The sequence below is a fragment of the Phascolarctos cinereus genome, unplaced genomic scaffold (assembly GCF_003287225.1).
Source record: "Phascolarctos cinereus isolate Bilbo 61053 unplaced genomic scaffold, phaCin_HiC Scaffold_726;HRSCAF=1367, whole genome shotgun sequence".
Classification (NCBI taxonomy): Eukaryota; Metazoa; Chordata; class Mammalia; order Diprotodontia; family Phascolarctidae; genus Phascolarctos; species Phascolarctos cinereus.
In genome coordinates, this window is record NW_027556098.1 from 391,886,781 (window position 1) to 391,910,913 (window position 24,133).

Here is a 24,133-nt window from a genome sequence, read left to right on the forward strand (position 1 = left end):
AATCACAGACACGATCCACAGGTGGGAAGCAGAGTCCTGACCTCCCCCCTGGAGCTGCTGTGGACAGAGATCCCCTGCCTGTTCCCTGAGGGTCTCGCTCCCGGGCCCTACCTCCTGGAAGCCATTGTACTGTTCACAGTTGGGGCAATCCCAGCAGTTCCGGTTCCCGTAGGGCACCACGGTGTCCTGATTACAGAACCAGCAGTTGACAGTTGTGTGTGTCGGCTTTTTCCTAAACACAAAAAGAGAGAGTAATCAGTGGCGGAGCAAGCAATAGCCAGGGAGCAAGCCCACCTGCAGAATTGGGGCGAACCCATCAGGCGAGGTCTGAGAGTACAGAATTTGGAGCTGGAGGACCTAAGTCTGGCGTCCTGGCTCTGAAGCTGACCACCCGGACATGCTGCTGCGTCTCTCTGGGCCTCAGCTTCCTCTTCTGCCAGAGAAAGCTCTCCACTGATGCTATGATGATGCCCTTGTCCAGATGTAAGAACATTTCAGGGAGGAAAAACAGAGGGAGCTTGAAGGCAGGTGGCCACGTGACAGCTCCTGGGACACGGCCCCAGAACGAAGGAAGAGGCCTTCCTGGAGGAGGAGAGGGGCCTCTCTAGCAGCTCTTTCCCAACAAGTGGCCTGGCTGCTTCCTGACCCAGACGGTGTGGGGCCCAGGCTGCAGGCCCAGGAGGGCCCCAAGGGAGGCTGGACGAAACGCAAAGGTAACACTCACCCTCTTCTGATCCCTAAACTCTGCCAGATTCTCATGAAGCCCTGGAGCTTCCAGAAGCCTGGGTCTGGCTGCTCAGACATGGTTACTCAGTCCTATACAAGACCCACGGCAGACAGGGGGCCCAGCCACCTCCCCACGCTCTGGAAACACAGCCTAGGGGAGTTTTCTTAATGCTGTGGGCTGAAGGGAACAGCACTGCTTGATGCAAAAGCAAGTGAAATAAATATCAGAGTCCAGCCCAAGGCTGCTGGACAGCTGTCCTAATCTGACAACAAGGCCCCCCCACTGCTGCACTCCCTATTGGTCAGTCCCCTTGCCCTGCACGCGTGTGTGACAGGTGGGTGACCACCAGATAATCCCAAAGCCAGACACTGGGGGATCTGTGCTAGGGGGATGTCAGCTGCTCAGCCTCAATGCCTGTGGGCTCAACTGGGGCCGGGAGAAAGGGCAACTGGATGGATACATTCTCAGCTCTGGAAGCCTAAAAATAATACAATCACTCTTTACATCAATTTTGCACAAGGAATTCTGGGACCTCCAATGGAAGCCGATGGCTTCTCCCCTCCCTCCAAACCTCCGCTGCAAGGCGGAGCTCTGGGTGAATACCGATCTCTGCTAGCTGCCTGGCACATAGTAGGTGCTTAAACGACCCCAGGTCAGGTCTGGTTTCTTGCCCCCAGGTGGGCAGGAAGACAAACTGGCCCAATGCTCCTGGCAGACAATGGGTGCCCTGATCTCCGAGCTGCAACCAGAGGAGGCCAAAGCCCACTTGCCATCTGCTCCACGGCTAAAGCTTGGAGGAAAAATGGCAGTCAGCAGCATGGCCTTGGGAGCTGGAAGGAATGAGCATTTATCTAGGCCTACTATGTGCCCATGCTTTTTATAAACAGTCTCTGCTGTGATCCTCAGAACAACCCTGGAAGCTTGGTGCTATGAATGTAGCATCCCTATTCTCAGATGAGCAATTAAGCAGACGTAGGTGAAGTGCCTTGTCCACAGGCACAAAACCAGTCTGAGGCCAAATGTGAACTCAGATCTTCCTGACTCCATGCCCAGAGCTCTACCCACTGTTCTATCTAGCTGCTTATTTGGGGAAAGAGGACAAGAGGGATGTACTTGGCCAGCTCTCATAGGATCAGAGATGACCTTTGAGGCCATTTTGCAGATAAAGAAACTGAGGCCCAGAGACATGAAATCACTTGGCCACACACATGCATAGCTGATATACCTGAAGATTTGAACTCAGGAAGACCTGACTCCGTGTCCAGTTCTCTATCTACTGTGCAATGCAGGATATATTTTAAGCACTCTAAATGGGGAGACAGGGCAGCTAGGTGGCAAGTGAAAAGAGTATCTGGCCTGGAGTCAGGAAGACTCATCCTCCTGAGTTCAAATCCAGCCTTAGACACTTACTATTTGTGTGACCACAGGCAAGTCATTTAAGCCTGTTTGCCTCAGTTTCCTCATCTGTAAAATGAGCTGGAGAAGGAAATGGCAAACCACCTAGTATCTTTGCCAAGAAAACCCCAAATGGGGTCACAAAGAGTTGGACACAACTGAAAACAACTGAACAGCAATAAATTCTGACTGACTGATCCTTGTGGGTCAGGAGTCTCAGAACCAGGCAGAGATGGGCTATTAGCTGGATTCTGCCAAAGACAACCCACACTTCTAAATATCAGCATCTTCTCCCGCCGAGTCCTCTTTCTACAGGTGGGTTTTTTTTTTTTTGGGCGGTGGCGGTGGGCACACAGACTTGTTTTTTTCTTTGGTGTAGGAAAATTCCAGGAAGGAAATTCCCTTCACAATGCAAATCAGTACCTGCTCTGAAGTTTTTAATCTTACAGAGCTTCCTGAGGTCTAGGTACTATGGGTCAGAGATGGGAACTGAACCCCAGTCTTTCTGCCTCTAATTCACTTCACCCATAATCCAATTCCATTCACTTAGGGAGGCAGGCTTTATATTGTTTACAAAACCCAAATGAAACAGTCCCTGCTCTCCGAGGGCTCCCCATCTACTGGGGAGAAACAACCAACACAGCGATAAGAACATAACAAACACCTACAAAGAGCGAAGGAAGGCAAGAAGGAATCGCAGCCCAGCGGGACAGCTCTGAAGGTCACACTTAGCAGAGAAGCAAGCCAAACCTGCGAGCGTGATCATTTCATGTACCATCTATCCTTTTTTGTCCCATCCCATCATATGGACGGAAATGCTCGTTTTATTGGGTTTTTAAGTTGAGAACAAAATGTTTACAATATGGAAGAAGCAAATACAAAATAATTCCGGGAGGGGAGAGAGAACTGGGCGGTGCCTCCAGTAGAAGACGGTGCCAGAGCTGGGCATCCTTCCATCCAGACAGAGAGAAGGTAAGCTCCTGGAGAGGCAGGGACTTTGCTTTGTATCCCCAGCACCCATCACAAGGACTAGGAGGTAACAGGTACTTAAGCAGGTGCTGTTATTATCCCCATTTTGCAGATGAAGAAACTGAATCAGGGGTGAAGTGACTTACCCAGGGTCACACAGCTAGTCTGAGGCCAAATTTGAACTCAGAGCTTCCCAGCTCCAAGACCCTAACTGCTGCCTGACAGCACCTCCTTCCTAGGGCTGTTGGGAGGACCCAATACCATCATATTTATTAAGCACTCAGCGCAGTGCCTGGAACTCAGCAGGCCCTCTCTAAATGCTCCTCACACCCGTTCTGGATGATCATCGGCAGTGTGGACATCGGTGAGGACGCGCTTCCTTCACTCAGTATCTCCATTTTCTCTAGTGTTGTCTTTGTGGGTATGAGACCTGAATCTCTAATTAGATTATAAATTCCCTGAAGACAGATGCAAATCTTAGCTTTTCCAAGGGTCTGGTGTTTCTCCCACAGCTCCAAGCGCCTGGTACAGGCCCCCAGACAGAGCAGGTGCTCAGCCGTCGACAAGCTCCCATGTATTCTTTGTCCTCCCCACCCCAAGAACACCGCTTTTTAACCACTGCACAGGCAGGTGAATTTCACAGCTGTCTCTTCTCTATTCCCAAAACACCTCCATGTGCCCACCCCTCCCTCCCACCTGCCGGCAAAAACCCAAATCTGACCAGCTCATGAACAAATACAAGAAAGGACAGAAGAGCCAGGAGACCTCCCCCAAGAGCAGAGGATGACTCATGAGCAGACAATCCTGGGGCTGGAGCTCTCCTTGCTCTGAGAAATGCAGCCAGGTCTCTGTCCAACATGGGCTCCCCATTAATTCTGCAGGCACAGCCTACCTGGTAGTGTGGGTCCCCCAAGCCCTGAGCTTCTGCTCCTCACCCCGATTGGCTGCTAAAGAAATGGTTCCAGATTTCACCAAATGATGCAGAGGCTGGGTGAACAAGGGAAGGGGAGGGGTCCCCAACCTGCTCTAGGAATTCCCAGGAGACAGGTGGATTCCAGCTTTAATGCCAGCCCTTTCTGATCACTGAGAGGGCACTTCCAGGCAAAAATGCACAGGCCTCTCTGCCAGATGCCTTCTGCACCCAGGAACCTCCCAAGGACCCCGGATGTTGGTGGCCCATCTGGGAAGTGACAGCTTCTACCAGCTCTAAACTGCTGGCCCCAGCACCAGCCCTTGGGGCTTCTTGCAAGGTGAGATAAGAGCCAACCTCCGGGAACCTCAGGCCTGGGATAGAGACATCTCCCACACAGGATCAGAGGTTCTGAGCAAAGGCTCCGAATCTGGGGCCCACAAACTTGGTTTTGGTTCCTTTTGTCACCTTCTGTATTTTGCTTTATACATTTAAAAACATCACTCTGAGAAGGGATCCCCAGCACCTATGGGGCCTAGAGGCAGCTATTCAATCCAGCCCTCTCACTTTAAAATCAAATCAAACCAAAACAGTAATTAACAAGGGTTCAGGTGCAGCTAGGTGGCGCAGTGGATAGAGCTCTGGCCTTGGAGTCAGGAGGACCTGAGTTCAAATCCAGCCTCAGACACTTGGCACTTACCAGCTGTGTGACCCTGAGCAAGTCACTTAACCCCAACTGCCTCACCAAAAAGCAAAATCAAAAGAAAAACCCAAAAACCCATGGGTTAGTCTCTCCCTCACTCCTGAACAATACAAAGGGACTTCTACAGATGAGGCCCTGGCCCAGTCTAACACCCTGACCTGGCTTCTGCTGCTTAGAGTCCAATAATTCACACTGTTTATTATTATTTTAATACAGTAACACAGCAGCCAGTTTCCTCCCTGCCAGGGATGCTCCTCAGCACCTGGTTGGGGCTCATTTCATGAGCAGGTCTGTTGTGGGATGAGACAAAAAGCAATGTTCCTTCCCCGTTCTGCCCCATAGAGCCCTCCTACCTTGCACAGGCTTCCCAAAGAACAAACTTGCTCTAAGAGGCCAAGCCTGGGGTTGGGGTGGAGGGGAGATAAAAGCCATGGCCTAGAGCCCAAAACCACTTGCTCCTAGCACCCCTCCTTGTCAGGCTGTCAAAGGGCCCTCAGGAAACCATAGCCACGAAGGGTGGAAAGTGGGGATGATAAAATGCCACAATCTTCTCCAACCCCAGCCCCCAAATGCCACCTGGCACTCCCCACGCCATCATCTGAGCACCTCTGCCTTTGCTTCCTCCTTTGGCAAGGGTGGGCTGGCCCACTCCCCATCCCTGTAACACCCCAGACCCCAGGGAGCCTCTCCCTGGAGACACAAGCCCCAGGGCTGGCTCCCCGGGAGGGTGCAGGCCTCGATGTCAGCAGCAGCATCACAGCATTTACAGGTCACTCTTACGTCCAGAAGTCCCTGTATGTGTGGCACGTTATCGGATCCTGTTGTGTCAGCTCTACTGTCCCATTTCTTGGATGAGGAAACAAAGGCTGGTGAGAAGTGACTCACCCAGGGTCACATGGCTGGGATCTCAGGCAGTATTTAAACGGTCTTCCTGACTCCAAGTAGAGCATTCTCCAACCACTGCCCCATCTAAGTGCCATTAGAGCGAATGGAAATCTACCCAGGTCCAGTGAAAACAAATTCTGTTTTCTGCTGGGTCTCTAACCACTAAGTTTAGTCTTCCAGGGCCAAGAAAAATGAAGTCAACGAAGAAGAGGAAATGGGCTATCCTGTGGTCAAGCCCAGCACCTGTTGTGTCCTTGGAAAGAAAACCGGATTTGGGGTCAGAGGCCCTGGCTCTGCCAGCATGACCTCAGCCAGAGCCTGAGCCTCAGTCTTCCCTTCTGTGAGACAGGAGGCCTTCTAAGATCCTTTCAAGCCCTCAGATCTATGGGCTTGGACAGGGCTGCCACTCTGTCCCCCAAAAGGCTCCACAGACTGCTCAGCATCAGTCACCACTCGCCAGAATGAAGGATGGCCAGAGAATCAGGCCAGACAAATGCCATCATGGACCTGATCAATGGGCCGAGGAACTCGGGAATCGGGGCCCCAAGAGAGAACAGGAAATGCCCTCCAACACCTTGACTGCAAAAGGTCAGGGACATTCCCTCCCCCTTCTCAAATTCATCCCAACATCAAGTCTCATTTGGGGGGTGAGTTCTGAGCCCCAAGCTCAGTCCCTGGGTCTGACCCTACCCCCTCATCCTTTGGGCAATGCTCTCTGGAGTCCGAGATCTCTGCTCCTGAGTCGGCAATATTTTTATCAATGCCTTGGACGGAGGCCTAGATGTCTCGCTCATCAAACCTGCCAATGGCACAGAGCTCATAGGCAAAGCCAACACCGGGTGACTACATCAGGATCCAAAAGATCTGAACAGCCTAGAATGCTGTCAAATCTAATAAGACGCAACTAATAAAGGAGCAACGTCATGTCTTATAATCAGCTTGAAAAAAAAATCCACTCTACAAGAACAAGATGGGGGGAGTGAAGTTGGACGGCAGCTCAAGCTTCTACCATGCGTCAGGGGTGCGCTACAGCCCGTGAGAAAGCTTTGTCCTTTCTAGTCACATAGGTGTATCTCTGCATGTGTATGTACACACGTGTATGCACACACACACGCGCACGCACACACACACACACACGTCAGAGGCGGGTTAGTATAGCAGAGACAGACCTGTCTTGGGCGCCAGGAAGATGTAGCTTGAAGTCCCAACTCAAGACCCAAGCTGGCTGTGACTCTAACCGTCTCTGCGCCTCAGACAACTCTCTAAGACCGGAAATTGCAGAGAGCACCAAGTGTGGAGTCAGGAGGACCCGAGTTCAAATGTGGCCTCAGACACCTATTAGCTGAGTCACCTAAGCTCTGTGTACCTCAGTTTCCCCAACCGCATAGTAACGATCATAATAGGGAAAAGGGAAGGGGCTAAGCATTTAGACAGCACCCATGATGTGCCAGGCACTGTACTAAGTGATTTATTACCATTATCACATTCTCACACCAATGCTGGGAGGTAGATGTTGTAATTATCCCCATATTACAGCTGAGGAAACTGAGGCAGATAGAGGTTAAGTGACTTGTCCAGGTTCACGCAGCTAGTAACTGAGGCCAAATTTGAACTCAGATCTTGACTCCAGGCCCCTCGAACTGTCCACGGTACTGACAGCACCTACCTCCCAGGGTTGGTGTGAGATCACTCAGCAGTGTGCAGCACACAGCAGACACTTACTAAATGCTTGTTTCCTCTCTCCCTATCTGCAATGACGAAGGCTGTTTCCTCAGCAGGTATTCCTTTCCAGCCCTCTGCCTATTACAAAGCACTTAGTAAGAGACTAATCTCCCTCAAAAATGAGGGAGGCCAGGAGGCCTGTGTCACTCCTCCTTCTGAAGGAGAAAGAAGGGACATTTTCACAAAAACTCAAGTTCCCCAAATTGTCTAAAGAATTCCCAAAACATTCAATTTCCCTCCAATACAGTAACAGCAAAGTGCTGCAGGATGTCCCTCATTTGCTTCTGGGATCTTCCAGGTGTGAACCCAAGACGAGGGCTTTTTGGCTTCCCGCCCTAAACCCAAATGTCTGGCCTGGGGCAGACGGGAAACCCCCCTGCCACCTGGAGCTGCTGGGCTTCTCTAGTCTGCCACCCAGCTTGAGAGCACCCTGGGCCTGGGGGCAGGACGACGAGTTTGAATCTGTTCTCAAACCCTTACCAGCAAGTCACTTCACCTCTGCTGACCTCAATTTCCTCATCTATAAAATGGGAATAATAACAGCACCTACCTCCCAGGGCTGCTTGTGAGGATCAAATGAGCTGATATTTGGGAAGCACTTAGCCTATGGCCCCCAGAGTGGCCCCTTCCCATTTTCTACAACTTTTCATCCAAACCCCTACCAAAGAACCACAGAGCAATATTACCCTTTTTCTCAAAACAACATAAACCCCACACCACAAAGTTCTCACTTTCATACATCATCCTCATGTCTATTTTTTAAAAGGCAATTGGGGTTAAGTGACTTGCCCAGGGTCACCCAGCTACTAAGTGACAAGTAGTCTGAGGCCGAATTTAAACTCTGGTCCTCCTGACTTCAGGGCCAGCGCTCTATCCTTCGCCACCTAGCTGCCCCCCATGTCTACTCTTTATATACTGAGTTGCTAACGTTTGTTGATTTTTTAAAAACTTTACTACTTTGCTACTTTTAAAATAACCTTCCCACTTCACCACTCCCCAAACTCTGAACTCGTGTGGTTGTAACAGCCGCTCTGTGAAGCAGAGAATGAACACTGTCATCAGCCTCTTTTGCAGAGAAGGCTGGGCCCCCAGCCACCAAGGCTCAGGGCCCAGGAATGGAGGAAGAGAGTCCTGAGGGCCTTCCTCAGCAGGGAAGGTCTAGCATCTTAAGTCCTGACTTGTGCCTCTAGAACAGATACCAGGACAGTGGGGAAATCTAGGAGTGGCTGAAAGGCAGCCAGCCAGGATCCCATTTAGAATATTGAAGGAGGGGCAGCTAGGTGGCACAGTGCATAGAGCAGTGGCCCTGGAGTCAGGAGGACCTGAGTTCAAATCCAGTCTCAGACAAGACACTTGACACTTACTAGCTGTGACCCTGGGCAAGTCACTTAACTCCAATTGCCTTGCAAAAAAAAAAAAAAGAACCTCAAAAGAGTATCAAAGGTCCCACTGCCCCAACTCTGCTCCTGGGTCCTCTCCCCAATTACAAGGCCACTTGTCACAGGACATCCGAGCCCGAAGGGAGCCAGCAAGGACAGCGAGCATCAGAAGAGTGAGGGGGCAGCAGCAGAGTCAGCAGGTGAGGAGTTAGGCCGGACATGGCAATTCCAGTGCATTTTCTAAACGTGGCAGAACCCAAACACCAGACTTGGAGCATGAGAGAAGACTGCATTTAATTCACGTCCACAAAGATTTATTTAACATCTTTAGTGTGTGATGCTGGGCAAACTACTTAGCTTCTGGGCCTCGGTCTCCCCACCTATAAAATGAGAGAGCTGCAATGCCTCTGAGGTCTCACCTGAGCCTCCCCCACAACTGTGAGAGGCAGGCATTACGGGTGGGGAGAATGAGTCTCCCAGAAGCTAGTGAGCGCCTTGCCCTTGGTTACCTCTCTACCCACGGTGCCCCGTGGCTCCCTCTACCTCCACACACAACCCCGAGTCCCCGGGGCACCTTCCCTACCTCCCAAGCTTCTGATGCCGGGTAAGACGGCCCCCCTCCCACTTCTGAGCTTTCTCTGGATGCCCCAGGCCTGGCCCGTTCTCTCTCCTCTTGTCTGCACCTCTCAGCTAAAATCTCACCCTGCCAATGTTTGTCCATGCCAGCACCTTCCCTGTTGATCATTCCCAATTTATCCCATTTATTTTGCCCTTGCACAGGCATCTGCGTGTTGTCTCTCCCAACAGACTGGAAGCTCCTCCAGGGCAGGGACAGTTTTCTGCCTTTCTCAGTAATCCCCAGTGCTTAGCCCAGAGCCTGGCACACAGCAGGTGCTTAATCAATGCTGGCTGACTGACCATGCAGCAGTCCAGACACCACAGACTGAAGGGACACAACTATCCTGGGCCTTTTTTGCCCCCCTCCCCCACAGGAGCTGGAAGGGACCTCAGAGGCCATTTAGTCTAAACCCCTTGCTCTACAGATAAGGAAAGTAAGGCTCAGGGAGGTTAAGTGACTTGCCCAGCAGAATTTGAACCTCGGTCTTTCTGCCTCCAAGTCTCCAACTCTGTGGCCAATCCCCACCCTCCGTTTGCCCTGGGCCCCTTGCTCACCCTCTACCCCTTTCCCGGCGGTTTGCAGAAGAACCAGAAAGAAGCAACTAACTTAAGGTCTCCCTCTGGGCACTGCTGAAGGAAACAGCAGAACAGTCACAACCACGGTGATTTTCAAGGTCATCAAGGAGGGAAGGCCTGGCATGGGGCCTCCTTCCCTCCAAACACCGCTAGGGTCTTCTCCTTTCTCCAAAGGAGGGACTGGAGCCCTCAGAGAGAAAGCCAGGAGGAGGGTCAGATGAACAAGCTGAAGGAGAGCCTCAGATGCTGAGCAGCCCCCCAAAACGTCCTGCAGCTTCTCGGCTCAGCTGGAGCAGCATTTGGACTGCCGGATCGGATCGTGGCCCCAGTGAATTTCTAGTGCCTGGGGGAAAGGAGGTTTATTCTCGGTTCTGCCACGATGATTCACACTTTGTTTATGAATGATGAGGATGATAATAATAATGACTGACAGTTATACAGCACTTTAAAAGTCTGAAAAGCACTTTCTATGTAACTATCTCAACCCTCCCAACAATCCTGGGAGGCAGGTACTGTGTTACAGTTCAGGGGAAAGTATCTGCATTTCAATTAGATCGATCTGTATTTCATTAAGCACAGTGTTGGGGATACCCAGGAAGGCAAACACCAACCGTGCAAACCACTGTCCCCGCCGTCCGGTAGTGAACATTCTAATAGGGCGAGATCACACAAATATCTGGGTGAATGTACACGTAAGAAGGAAAGGGGAAGGCATCAGGCAAATGGGAGCTTCAGAGAAGAATCCGTGGGTCCAAATCCCATCTCTGACACTTTGTACCTACGTGAGCATTTTTTTTCATCTGGAAATGGAGATTGGAGAGTCCAAGCCAGAAGGGGCTTCAGAGGTAAGGCCATCATATCCAGAGGAATGCTGAGTGCCTCCAGAACCAGATCAAAACGGAACTGGGAAATACGTCACAGGGATCCTTTTGTATGGATTAGTGGGCCCCTTTTTCTATCTGAATGGACACCAACCTCCTCCTTTTACAGATGAGAAAGGATTAAGGTATTAAATGTCACAGGTGAGATTTGAACTCAGGTCTTCCTGGCCCAAAGCCTAGCACTCCAATACTTCTGCCTCTCCAAAGGAAGGAATCCTTTCTCTCAGCTCTACAAGGATTACATAATCCTATTACAGGGAAATGTGTCCTTCATTCAATCAATGAGCATTGATTAAGTGCCTACTGTGTGCCAGGCACTTTTTGAAGTGCTCAGGATAAACTGGAGATAATAGTGGGCAGGCACTGGCATTAAGGAAGATCAGGAAGAGCTTCCTGTAGAAGGTGATATTTCAGCTAAGACTGGAAGGAAGCCAAGGAGATGGAGGTGGGAAGGAAGGAAGGGCATTCCAGGCACGGGCACTGCTAGAGGAAACGCCTGGAGTCGGGAGATGGAGTCTAGTTAGAGGAAGAGAGTGGGGGGGTGGGGGTAAAGTATGTGTAAGAAGGAGGGAAAGGTGAGCAACAGTCCCCTGCCCGTGACTGCCCACGGCCCACCCAACCTGGGGTGCTGCCTCCGCAGCATTTATAGTGGTTCAAAGGTGGGGGGCGCGTCCCTTCGGGTTGGGTGTGTCCCTGAGGCTACAGCTTCAACTTGGGAGCCTCAGTTTCCCCCTCTGTCTGGAGTCTCTGGGCAACTAGGATAGAGCCTGGAGTCGGGAAGACACGAGCTCAAATCCAGCCTCAGCCACTCACTAGCTGTGTGACCCTGGGCAAGTCACTTCACCCTGTTTGCCTCAGTTTACTCATCTGCAAAATGAGATGGAGAAGGAAGCGGCAAACCACTCCAGTCTTTGCCGACAAAACCCCAAATGCGGTCACGGAGAGCTGGACACTACTCAACGTCCCGTCCCGTCCCCCCCCCCCCCGGTCTGGGGCCACGGCCCTGCCCCTGCCCCTCCCCCTCACGGGGCTGCGGGGAAGTGGGAAAGGGCATTTTTGTCAACTTTGCAACTGACGTGAAGGCGGCTGCCGGGCGCAGGGGCCAGGGGCGGCCCGAAGGCCCGGGGTTCGAGTCCCGGCTTGGCCCCGGCGGCCCGCGCGGCTCCGACCGTGGGGCTGACGAGAGACGCGGCGGGGGGGGGGGCGGCCTCGCGGACGGGCGGGGCACTCACCTGCGCGCGATCCTGTAGAGCAGCACGCCGGCGGCGGCGCACACGGTAACTCCGAGGCCGCCGGCCAGGCCGCCCGCGGGGCAGCCGGCCAGCAGCGCGCTCACGGCCTCCATGACCGCTCCTCCCGCTGCGGCCCGCGACCAGAACGGGCCGAGCGGCGCAGCACAGCCGGGCCGGGCCGGGCCGGGCGGACAAAGCGGCGTGGCTCGGGCGCGAAGGGCCGGCGGTGCGACGCCAGGAGCCGCTCCACGAACGTGCCGGCGCCGCGCGCGCCTCCCGCCGTGACCTTCTCCGCCTCGCTTTGGAAGCGGCGCCGGGCCACCCCGCGCCACGGGCGCGCTCCCGCCGCGCACCCAATCAGGGCGGAGGGAGGACGAGGGGGCGGGCCGAGCGGGGCCTTGCCGCTACTGGCCGGCGCAGGGCCCGCCCCCTCGTCCTCCCGGCGTGGGCCCGGGCGGCTGCGGCAGCCTGGCGCCGAGATTTGGCGCGCACGCGCCCCGCGGCTCCGGCGCGCCGCAGCAGCCCGGCCTCGGAAGACCTCCCCGCCGGGGGTCGCCGGCCCGTGCTTCCCCTGCAGCCCACTGTGGTGGGAAAAAGGAGGGGGCGCACACTCGCGAGGCCGGGGTACGGGGGTTTGGGGGCACGCCGTCCCTTATCCCCGGTGACCCCCGGGGTTTTCCCATCAGCCGGGGGCTGGCCCTGTTTATTTGTGCACTGGGCTCTGCCCTCCCCTGGGCACAGGGCCGACCGTCCAGGGGCATCCATCCCGGCTGCCCCCGGGCACAGGGCCGCCGGGCCCTCCCCAGGCCCCCAGGTGGCATTCCCGGTCTGGCATGGAGAAGCAGCAGCTGGTCGGGGCTTCCCTTCCTACCACCGCATTGTGCCTACTCACAACTTTAGTTAAAACTCAAGGATGGATCTTCATGGGAAACATAAGTGATGCAGGGAGGCCTCTCTCTAATAAGCATTTCACCAAAATTCCAACGAATCTGTTGCAACAGCTTCCCACGGAAATGCCCCATGTATATTCTTCCTCCACAACCCCTCCCAAGCCCTGGATGTGTGCTTTCTTCCCAGCCGGGGGCAGAAGCTGGGCCGAGTGATTTAAGTTGGCATTCTGGAAATGAATGCCTTGTCTGAGTCACTTGAATAGCGATGAGCCTCTTTTTAAGGCTCTGGTGTCCTTCTCCATAGGGGAAGCAGAGGCCCGGCCACTAGCCCCAGGGCCAGCTTAGACACAACTACAGCAGAGCCCTGATGGAGGTATGACTATTTATTGTTCATTTCAAGCTTTCTCTGTTGATGATGGTTCTCCGACTTCAGTCACAGTGGGTGAAGCAAGTTACAGCACAGTTTATGAGTATGCTAACTGACCAGTCCAGAAGGAGAAAAAGTAACCTTTTAATGCAATCTGCTGAAAACACCCTCTCCAGATCATCTGCAAATCATCATAAATTACAACTCTAAACAGTTCAAGCATGGTAGTCACAAACATCAACTATGTTATTCATTCAAACTGAAAACCACCTTAGTACAAAACATTAAAATCCTAGTTACAAGTGTCAAGAGACTACTTAATTTTGACATGACTGACCTCTCACAGTTCAAATGAAGTCGACTGTTTTTATTTATTACATTGAAACAGCACATGTGAAAGAGGTGGTATAACTAGCATGCCCTTTTCTGACGCTCATTACTACCAGTTAATTTTCCACCCGTTTCCCAAGATAGCTTAACTTCTAGGACATAACAGAAATGCCTCAGTGGAAAGAAATGTCCTTGTCCTGTAGAGTTTCTCTAAGAATTCTAAGCAAATGGTTAGAAAACCAGACTGCCTAAGAAATACACATTCAAAGCCAATCTCGAGAGGCTGTCGTCATGTGGTTTTAGTCCAAGCTCAACTTATAAAATTATTTTTGGCAGGTCTGTAGGGGTGAGGTGTGCCCATGGGCTTAAGGAACAGACTCATGCTTTTGATGAAGTGAGGAAGGGATGTGGCTACAAGGCCATAAAAATAATTTCACATTCTAAACCATTTCTTTCTAGACAGCTGATCATTTTTGCTGATCTCAGCAGTCTGAAAGCCTGGGTTATAAGCAACATGAAAAATAATGAAACATAACACAGGAAAAAACAAGACCCCATCTGTTCTGCTCCACATGCTCCTCAACACTGACGTCTGACTGACACCAGCAGGGTGAAATCTGGGCAGATTACAAATCAGCTCTCCTTCTGGAGCAGATTTTTACTAAAATAAATTAATGCCTAACATGACAGTACAATGAACATAAAAAAAGGACACAAACCAAATTTATACTTAAATTAAATAGCATGATTTAATTTAGTAGCTGCTTAATTCTGAATTCTTAAGTTAAAAAAATTGTAATTAACTATTAACGTTAATGAATTAAAACCTTCCAGAAAGCATGAATCCAAAAGGAAAAGTCCAGCAGGTGGTAAGAGCCAGAGATGTTTCAGCCATTCCTGCATCAGTCTCTTAAACACTCTCAACATCGATGAGAAACTGCCCGGCAATTTCTCACTTTTGTTCTCCCAATGCCCATTTTCTGGCCAGTCACTTCGTATGGTCTTCCAGTAAGTACACAATGAGCTCATAAGTGGACAAGACGATAGCAGTATTTGGGATCTGCCGGATGAGCTGGGCAAAGAGTCCTCTGTAGAACGCCAGATAACCCTCTTCTCGTGCTATCAGGCGGGCGGTCTGAATGAAAGCCTTATACTTGGTGCCCTCTTCTCGAAGCCGAGTTCTTATCACTTCTACAAGGAGAAACGCATATTTAGTGGTGCAGATGAAAACTGCGTCCAAATCATAAAAATGCAACACAACTGGAGAGGCTGCCATCCTTTCCCCCTCTCTAAAGCTTGGACCTGCCTCTTTACATGCTGTACCCCCAATTAATATATGCAGGCTCCTTGAGGGAAAGGACTCCTTGTGAGTCGCTGCCTTACTCTGATTCCCCCCATGTTGATCCAACACATGGCACATAGGAATTACTTAATAACTTCTTGGTGATGTAAGGCCCAGAAGCCAAGATTCCTAGTCTAAGCTTCTTCCCTCTACGTTCACAGTATCATTTCCTGTGATAATTCACTCTACTCTGCATCTGCTGCCCAGATGGGTTTCCAATCCAACAGGCTGCCTCTCCTGGAATAAGCTCATCACCTCTAATCTTACCACTAATCAAGCAGCTCACCAAGCCTGGACACCACCTCCCACCTCCTCTCTCCCCTCCCCTCTGAAGGGCGCAGTACCAAACTCCTCTCAATGCATTCCCTTATGGAGGGCAAAAGCTAGACTCTTAGATCACTGCCCTTCGCATCTTCGGCTCTGCTTGGTTAAACAGAACAAGCTGCCCCCAAAGCCGGCAATCCCCCATGGTGTCCTATGCACCACCTTCCCCCTTCTCCCTCACCCCCACTTTCTTGCCTCCTTTTATGTGTGCTGTCTCCCTCTTTAGATTGTAAGCTCCTCGAGGGTAGGGGCTGGCTTTTTATTAGTTGTATCCCCAGCTTTTCAGTGCCTGGCACACTGTAGGCACTTAATAAATGTTTAATGGATTGGATAATGGCCTGTTCATAAGTGCAGGATTCCCCTGCTTCTTGTCAGAAACAAAATTATGCATATTAAAAATACAGGATGACCACCTAGGAGGGGCAGTAAGATGAACTTCATAGACATTATTTACCTATGCTCATCACATACTCTCATTACTGTGTATAGATATGCATTAGTACATCTTCTCAAACAGAAAGTTGAGGGCATATTTATGAAATAAAAAATTCCAAAAATAAGATTTAAAGCCACCTTAATTACCGCCTCTGCCTTGCAAACTCTAAATAACTAATTCCTCCAAAGAATGTTTTCCACATAGCCCTAGACCTAACAACTACAGTGTTAGTTATTATGAATTTAATATCCCGTCAGATAAAGGATAACAACATACCATGTGGATAAGCGATACAGGAGGCGCACCCCTTAGAAATAGCAGCAGCAGCCATAAGTCCAAAAAAGTTGGTGGAGTTTCTGCTTCTCTCAGTTCCATTTGCAGAAGGGGTTAATGGGACCTCTTTTAGCCATTTCTTCAAGCTTTCATAAATAGCAAAACAGATTATGGTCTCAGAAATGCCAGCATACGAGGCAGTCAATCCTCTATAGAATCCACGAATGCCTTCTGTCTGGTAAACATAACGAGCACATTGGACAGTGTTCATTTGTTTGGAACCCCTCACTCTGCAAAGGAAAAAATAAAAGAGCAATTAACTTATCTATTAGTTTTAACTCTTCCCATTACACCAAACCGCCAACTTAGAAAATGAGAATGAGGATCCCTTACCAACCTTTATGTGTGATTAGGACTGATAGCGATAATAGATTCTGGTCTCCTGCTAATCATCAGACCTTAAAGCAGAGCTCAGAAGAAAGAAAAAAAAATCACACTTTTCTCCTTTTCCACACAAATCAAATATCAGGAGCTCTGCATATGCCACTTTGAAAACTGGTTACACTAAACCAGACTGGCACACTAATCATCTGGGTTGCATTGCCACTCATCTTAACTTTTTATAGCACTTAAACAAGAAAATAATTGTGTCAAAACTATGTCCTCTCATGTTATACAGATATAAAATGTATGAAACAAAAAGATTAGACAAACTAATTAACAAATTCAGAAAGGAAATGCCATAATACAAATTTTCAAACATCAGTTTCTGGCATAAACCCAGTCCTAAAACAAAATAAGACTTTGAGGAACATTATCTTAATGAATTATTGTGCAACTGTACTTGGAGGTTTATTTTGATGATTGAATTTCACTGATGTTGGCATTTTCTGTGTACAGTTTTATTTCTAATTTCAAGCATTCAATCAAATCAAAAAGACCTGCTAGGTACAAATCACCATGCTAGAGGCTGGGGATACAAAAATTAAAACCAAACAGTCCCAGCCTGAGTGAGGCTGCTGACTAGGCAAAGAAGAAAGCCATTCAGATCAAGGAAGCAGACACTGCTTCAAACACCCCTAGTGCTGAGGAAGTTCTCCTTCCTCCCTGGAGAGCAGTCTCTAAAAGCAGAGGGTCGGGATGGGAAAAAACAGCTTTCAGGACTAAAAGGCTGATTGCTACCGACCAACTAGGGATACAGAAATAAGTGAAACTTCATGTGTGCCGTACTCAAAAGTTTAATTATTTGTAAGTTGCCTAGCAGTACTCTGTAGGGCACAGAGGTAAGTCCAAGGAAAATGTTTTTTGTTTGTGATAGATTTCCTCTGAATCATCATTAAATAACCCTTTATTTAGCTATTGGGTATTACTAAGAATCACAGGTAAAAAAGAATCCTTTCTCAATCAATATGCAGTAAGACACATATGCAGAGGAAACATGTGGTTTTAAAAGACTTAAAATCTAAAATTCAATTAATTACTTACTTCCGTTCTAATTGCATCCGGGTTTTAACCATCCATATAGGATTCATTAAGGTATTTGTGATAAAAGCTATAAAAAGAGAAAAACAGTACAACTGTAAGGGAAAGGAAAGGAAAGGGCATTTTTATGGGACCTACTATGTGCCAGGCACTGTGCTAAGCCCTTAAAAAACATTCTCTCTTAATCCTTATAACAATCCTAGGAGGTAGCAGCTATCAGTATGCTCATTTTACAGCTGAGGAAACCAAGGTAAACAGAGGTTGGTTAAATGAACTGCCCGGGGCCAAACAGCTAGTAGTGTCTGAGACTGGATTTGAATTCAGGTCTTCTGACCCAGACACAATGAAGTTCTATTTCCTATGATTTGAAATGTCTGACAGAATCTCAGAATTGGGAAGGACTTTTGGGAAGAGGTAACCGAAGCCCAGAGACGAATGACTTGAGGTCAACTCGTCTGGATGTTAGGTTATGATTCAATGACCCTAAAAAACTACCCTCCCGACTTGCTCATCATCCTGTGTCTGGGAGCAGCACTGTCCCACACCTCCAGGTGGCGCTGCTGCTATTAAGCACAGTCAGCGATGCAGCCAATTCAGCTCCCACCAAAATCACCTACCTGCAGAGCCAGAGGAGAAAATGTGGACGATATTGCTGTTAGGCACAAAAATGCCATTAAACTGCTCTTTGGCCTTGGAGTAACATGCAAAGTAGACAGCCCTGTTAGGAGAGAGAAGAGAACTCTGAGAAACAGCCAAAGGACTCAACAGTCTCTACACGATATCTGAAAACTGAGGATCAACATCCATCTGCAACATAAGCCTTCACTTCAACTCTTCCATGCCAAGACCAACTTCAAGTGGAGCAGGGAATTCTCATCGCTCCAGGAACTGTGTACCAGACAGTGAGTTTTCCAGAACAGCAGAAATACCCTTTATGAGTTACCAGCTAAATGAAGATTATTTGTCCAATTTTTTAAAAAGCTTTTTATGGAAAATTTCCTGTAGTTATACTACATATACTTTAATACTTATACTACACCTTAGTAACCAGAATGTCTGGATGTGTCAAAGGAATTGCCAGGATGGCAACAATTTCCATGGATGCAGATCATAAGATGATTCTGAGGGCACTGCTTGAGGTATGGAGCACAACGCATAGAATGCTGGACCTTGAGTCAAGAAGACTTAAGGTTCGAATCCTGCCTCAGACACTTACTAGTTATGTGACCCTGGGCAAGTCACTTAACCTCCACCTCAAATTTCCTCATCTGTAAAATGAGGATAATATCTTACAGGATTGTTGTGAGGCTCAAATGAGTTACCAATATGTAAAGCAATTTGTAAGCCCTAAAGTACCATATTAATGCTAGATATTATTACTGACTAATCCAGGGTAACAGAGTTTAATAAGCATCAGAGGCAGGATTCCAACCGAGGTCTTTTCTGAGCCCAAATCCCAGCATTCTACCGAGGCTGTCTCTAGCTGTGGTACATTAATCATCATTAACTTAGTCCTTCTCTTTATGATTAAGGGTTAGATACATCAAGCACCTTTCTATGCTATAGACGTTTCAGAGGAGACGGAGGTATGTAAGGCGCTCTAATTGCTCATGTCACACATTCTGTTCTAACTGGCCCATCTCTTCTCTTCCCACAGAGCCATCTCTGTTCTTCGTCGTCACTTATCCACATCTCGCTGACCACTGTCCACTTCCTTCCTGCTCTTTTCCTTTTTATCGCTTCTCTCTTTCTGTCACTTCTGAGTTTCATCACTAGAGTGTTCTCTTCTTCTGTTATTGATCATGTTATTCCCTATGTAATCTCCAAATGTGCAAGTCTCTTCAACTATTTGCATTATTGCTTATGTTTTACCAAAGGGTTTTCATCTAGTCAAAAAGGCCAGAATTTCCATGCATTTGATGTGTTGCTGAACATGAATTTCAACTATGGTAACTCGTGAAATATCCTGCAGATTCAACAAGAATACGTATTTTATTTCCTCCATGTACTCCTGTATTATAAACTTTTCAATATGTATTGATTTACAATGTTTTATTATCCAACACTGCTCAAAGGACATAACTGTACAATAAAAGGAAATATTTGTTGTATAAAAGGTAAATTGTGATAGCCTCATAGTCTAATAGAGCAGCGCATACTCATTTTTAACCTAAAGATCAGTAATTGTATCTTCAACTACAGTATGCTCCAACATTTTATTCATTAAATAACTTTGTATAAATTAAATATTAACATACTCCCAACACATGAATAAAGAAATTTAGCAATATTACCTTGATTAAAAAAAAAAGATCACCTTACAGTATATGAATATTTTCTCATTCTTACCTTGATGGTGCAACTCCAACCAAGTTTGGACCCAAGCCTCTAAACAGTGACCTTGGTCCCTCTTTCTGCAAAATTGACCTGGACAATAAAAACACAGATCAAAAACCTTTGTGCATGACTTTATGGAAAATTATGAAACTTAACTGGTTAGCCATCAAAGTTATTAGTTCACTGGAAGAGGCCGAACCAGACTAGGTACTTGTGTAGAAATGTACAGTATAGAATGTAGAAAAACTGGGACCCTCTTTTTGCTATGAGTATAAAAATATGCTTAAATAATAGCATACTGCCTATAAAAGGTGCTAAATAGGTTTTCTGAAATAACTGTTGTTCTGAAAAACAACTCCTCAAGCCCTTTCTCCATTCACATAGGAATAAAATAACCAGAGCCCATATAATTAGCTAAAATTGTGACACAGGGTGAAAGAATTTAACTTAAACCATCCATTAAAAAACATGGCTCACCATGCAAAGAATAAAAAGTTCAAAAGGTATCCGTTATTTGAATTTTTCATTTTATAATTCTATTCTCTATCTTTTGAAGCATCAGCAATCTCCAAAAACATGCATCTGAGTCCATACCAGGGTCATTATTTGTGCGCAAGTTTCAAACATTCATTTCATAGTATAACTGCATGTTATGTAAGAGTTGAAAGTTCAATATCTCCAAGGAGATTGTTGTGACTGCAAACTTAACACATTTATAGTGTATTCTCCTTTCTAGATTACCATAATAAATTTGGACATATACCTAAGGTTTTTCCCCCATGAAAAAGGCTTGACTTTTAAAGTTTTGGTCAGGAAGAAATAAGTCAGTGTCAATAATGCCCACGAAATCGCAATTAACCACGAAGGGAAGAGAGTAGTTAGAAAGCTCCGAGCCTCTTAGTCCTGCCTCTGACACATACTAGCTAAGTGACATTTGTTCAGTCACTAGCTCTCATGCCTCAGGTGATTCTCTAATACTGAGCTGTGGAGGGAATGCCAGTAACCCTTTCAGACTGTAGTGTTGGTAGCTTACAGTGGCCCTTAATTTTCTACTCCTAGGAGGTTTTCCTTACTAGGCAAGTATAAATCCAAGCTCTTGCTTTTTGACTCTTGGATTAGGGACTCCGTGAGCCAATTTAGATCTTCTTCTCCCACATGCAATGAACATGCACATCAATTATGCTTCTCTTACACCAAATGGAAAGTCTCAAAGAAAAAATTACCCATACTCAGCTAGATCCTGTAACGAGGTTGCCCCAGTGGAATGTATTGTATGGATACCACTTTGGCATGAGCTACACTTTTGGTCACCGCCACTTTCTTCAATAATGAAATTCATGATAAAAGATTTTTCAAATGGATAAAAAACCTTCAAAAGCCTTTTGTTTGCTTGTGGCCATAAGTGAAGTACACTGTGCACATCATTATCCATTTAAAGCACAGTTAGAAGCAGCCTCAGCTCCAGGAAGCTCCAGCCCTTTCATCTATAATGCAGCAGAGAACTAGAGTCCTCACGTGACTCACTCTCTTCAGCACTGCAGTTATGCAGATGAACACCACAAGGCCAAATTGCATGTTACATAATCCAATACTATAGCCTATTGGCATCTTTACTCAATTTTTCCTAGAGCAACAAACTTCTTACTAATGGGCATTTGAGCATCAAAATAAGCCTAGTGCCTAACACAAAGTAGATGCTTGCTCTGAAGAACAATAAAGACACTAGAGATGAAAACAAATGTTTTCCTAGCTTTAAAAACACAGCTACCAGTCTCTAGATGCTTTAGTTCAGAAAGAGGAGTAACAGCTAATGACCTAAGGACTGGGTTATGTTAGTCACTACATGCAAGTCAAAAGATATAAACCCTTTAAAATACTAATTATTAAGATAAAGGTTGCACCCTTCACAAGTTATGCTGCTTTCTAGGGTTTTATTAAACTTGGAGCTCAACAGGTCAGATTAGGGCTAGACAGCTGCCAAATGGCAAGAAAGCACTGAAGACCAAGAGCTCTGAAATTCTATCTAAAATCAGCTGGTAAATGACCCCAGGCCGCTAAACTTACATTCAGCCTGCATCCAATGACGGCAATTTTGCCTCTTTTTAAACAGTTATATCTTACTGCAGAATTCCAAACTTAAGGTCCTCATTACTCTCCTCCAATATGGCTAACACAAGTGAGACAGCACTAAAAATGGCTTATCTGCCCTTTGCAGTACTAACTAACCTATTCAGTTAAATGCTACTTTCAAATGACAGCCTGACTGGTTTTGACAAATAACATTCAAGGTAATAAGGTAATAGTTTAAACTTTAAACAAATTATCATATTTAAGCTCCTCACCACGGGCTTTAATGCATGCTAGAAATGTTAGTTTTCATCTCTTCTTTTGAAAATTTGAACAAAGCATACATAATGTGTCCCAACTGTTATCTTTCCATTTTAAAAAGCTTTTTCCGCTTACTTAGTGAGTTTAACACCAGACACATTTTTCACTTAAATCAGAAGTTACCTCAGGCTCTTCCTTGACTCACTGGACATAGATCCTAAAAGAGGTTCCTTTTTAGCTATTTACTCAGGTCACCCCAAACTGAATAAGGATTCAAGCAGTATGCCCCGAATTACGGTAAATGTAAATTCATTAGTCATGAATTATTTGGCAAACACAGGAAGTTTATTTTCAGTGTTAATAAGCTGACAGAATACCTGTCTCAGTTTCAACATTTCAAAACATCTCCTAAAGCAGGATATTATCGCTTAAATTTGTGAACAGACAAAAACCAAGGTTGTGATTCTTGGATTTTTGTATAATCTAGCACCTCAATTTAAAATGGCTAGTTTTTCCACTGTTAAAAAGTCTTCAAAAACAAAATAAGGTGAGAATTCACAAATGGATGGATTTCACTGCAGAACAGGCAGGAGATATAGGACAGGACATGAATTAGGTCCCCTCATTTCTCTAGTCCTGATCTCCTCCTAGTCCCTTCTCCCCTTTCCTGTGCTTCATCCTACCACTCACTTATTCATCTGGGGACTGTTACTGGGGGCTGTTAACTCCCTTTCTGTGGGTCAATGCCTAATCCTATAGTTCAGGCCTGCTCACCAGCCAGCAGCTGGGGTTGGTCTCTCTGTCTGTTCCTAACAACCACCTGATTGATGAATGTTCCAAACTGAGTATGAGCAAAATGCAATGTATCTTTAAAAAAAAACCTAAGCATTTCCTGATGTATTCCTCTTTGTAAAATATGTGAATGTACTCAAAATACTGTTCAATATCATAGGTATTAAAGAAAAAAAATTAAAAGGGCTCTCTCAATTTTATACCATTTCCTACCACTGCCCCAAGCTAAAAGAAAAAAATGTTTCAACTAAAAAGCTCTGTTGACAAGCCCAATGGCCCTGCTTTCCAGGTACATGCTTCAGATGTCTTTAGTTAATATCTTCTGAACTTCTACGTTTCACCAAGAACAAGGAAGCATGCCAACTTCTCCTTAAGTCGCTCAGGCATAAAGACAAACATTTTCAAAACAGCCTCCTTCCTATCATTTGCACCTCCCAGCATGAACTCCTCTTTTCATCTCCATTAATGCTAGTAACTCCTCACTACGGCACCAAAACGATCTGACCAACTCCTTCAGTACCACGCTAGTTTCCTTTGATAAAGGCAACTTTAAGATTTGATCACAAGCTGCTGACCTTTCATGACCCCTCACCCCTTGTCACCCAAGGAGCAAGGATACATTTGTATAATGCTGGTAAAATGGTAAAAAAAAAATCTCATTTAAACTGGATTAACAGCATTCAAACAGAAAATTTTCATTTCATATGTCCCATGTTCCAGGCATATTAAGCATCATAAAGTCAAGAGTTAAGAAACAAAAGTAAAACCACTCACTTCAGGACCTGTAAGAGTCCAGGCGATACTGATGTTGGTCTGACCACTCCTGCTCCACTAATGGTCCCCAGCTGAACTTGAGGATAGTAGACAGTTCGTAAAGCTAATCTTGAAGACTGAAGTCTAGTCTTTATTACCTCTAGAGGACAAGTAAAAATAGCACCAACTGTGCCCCCACACCTGTAAGACAGAATTTAGAATGTCAGAAAAACGGCTATTTTGTCCGTAATCACAAAGTGTGAGCAAAATTCTTATTTTAATAAACTTCCAACACAAAGTTTTAAATCTCATTTATTTCTACTAATTTAGAATTTAACCCTGGCTTAGTGAACTCATCTTTAAAATACACAAAGAAAACGTTTGCTAAGCCAATTATAGTGGCCCAATAAGATCTCAGGAATTTTTAAAAAATTAGCACCATTTCCATCTTTAAATAAAGCCACAGAGTTATTTTCTTTATT

General features: G+C 46.9%; 2 protein-coding genes across 2 annotated transcripts in view; both read right to left on the reverse strand.

The window, feature by feature from the left end:
- Positions 1 to 12,278, reverse strand: part of TMEM201 (transmembrane protein 201) — a 49,395-nt gene extending 37,117 nt beyond the window's left edge. The window contains exons 1-2 of the mRNA XM_020974395.2: positions 11,998 to 12,278; positions 112 to 232 (exon numbers count right to left, since the gene is read on the reverse strand). Coding sequence (XP_020830054.1) covers positions 112 to 232; positions 11,998 to 12,110 — 234 coding nt within the window. The 5' untranslated portion in view covers positions 12,111 to 12,278. The remainder of the gene's footprint in view (positions 1 to 111; positions 233 to 11,997) is intronic.
- Positions 12,279 to 13,255: 977 nt separating this feature from the next.
- Positions 13,256 to 24,133, reverse strand: part of SLC25A33 (solute carrier family 25 member 33) — a 29,207-nt gene continuing 18,329 nt past the window's right edge. Inside the window, exons 2-7 of the mRNA XM_020974403.2 lie at positions 23,673 to 23,852; positions 19,791 to 19,868; positions 18,059 to 18,159; positions 17,445 to 17,511; positions 15,963 to 16,249; positions 13,256 to 14,775 (exon numbers count right to left, since the gene is read on the reverse strand). Of these exons, the coding sequence (XP_020830062.1) occupies positions 14,573 to 14,775; positions 15,963 to 16,249; positions 17,445 to 17,511; positions 18,059 to 18,159; positions 19,791 to 19,868; positions 23,673 to 23,852 (916 nt within the window). The 3' untranslated portion in view covers positions 13,256 to 14,572. The remainder of the gene's footprint in view (positions 14,776 to 15,962; positions 16,250 to 17,444; positions 17,512 to 18,058; positions 18,160 to 19,790; positions 19,869 to 23,672; positions 23,853 to 24,133) is intronic.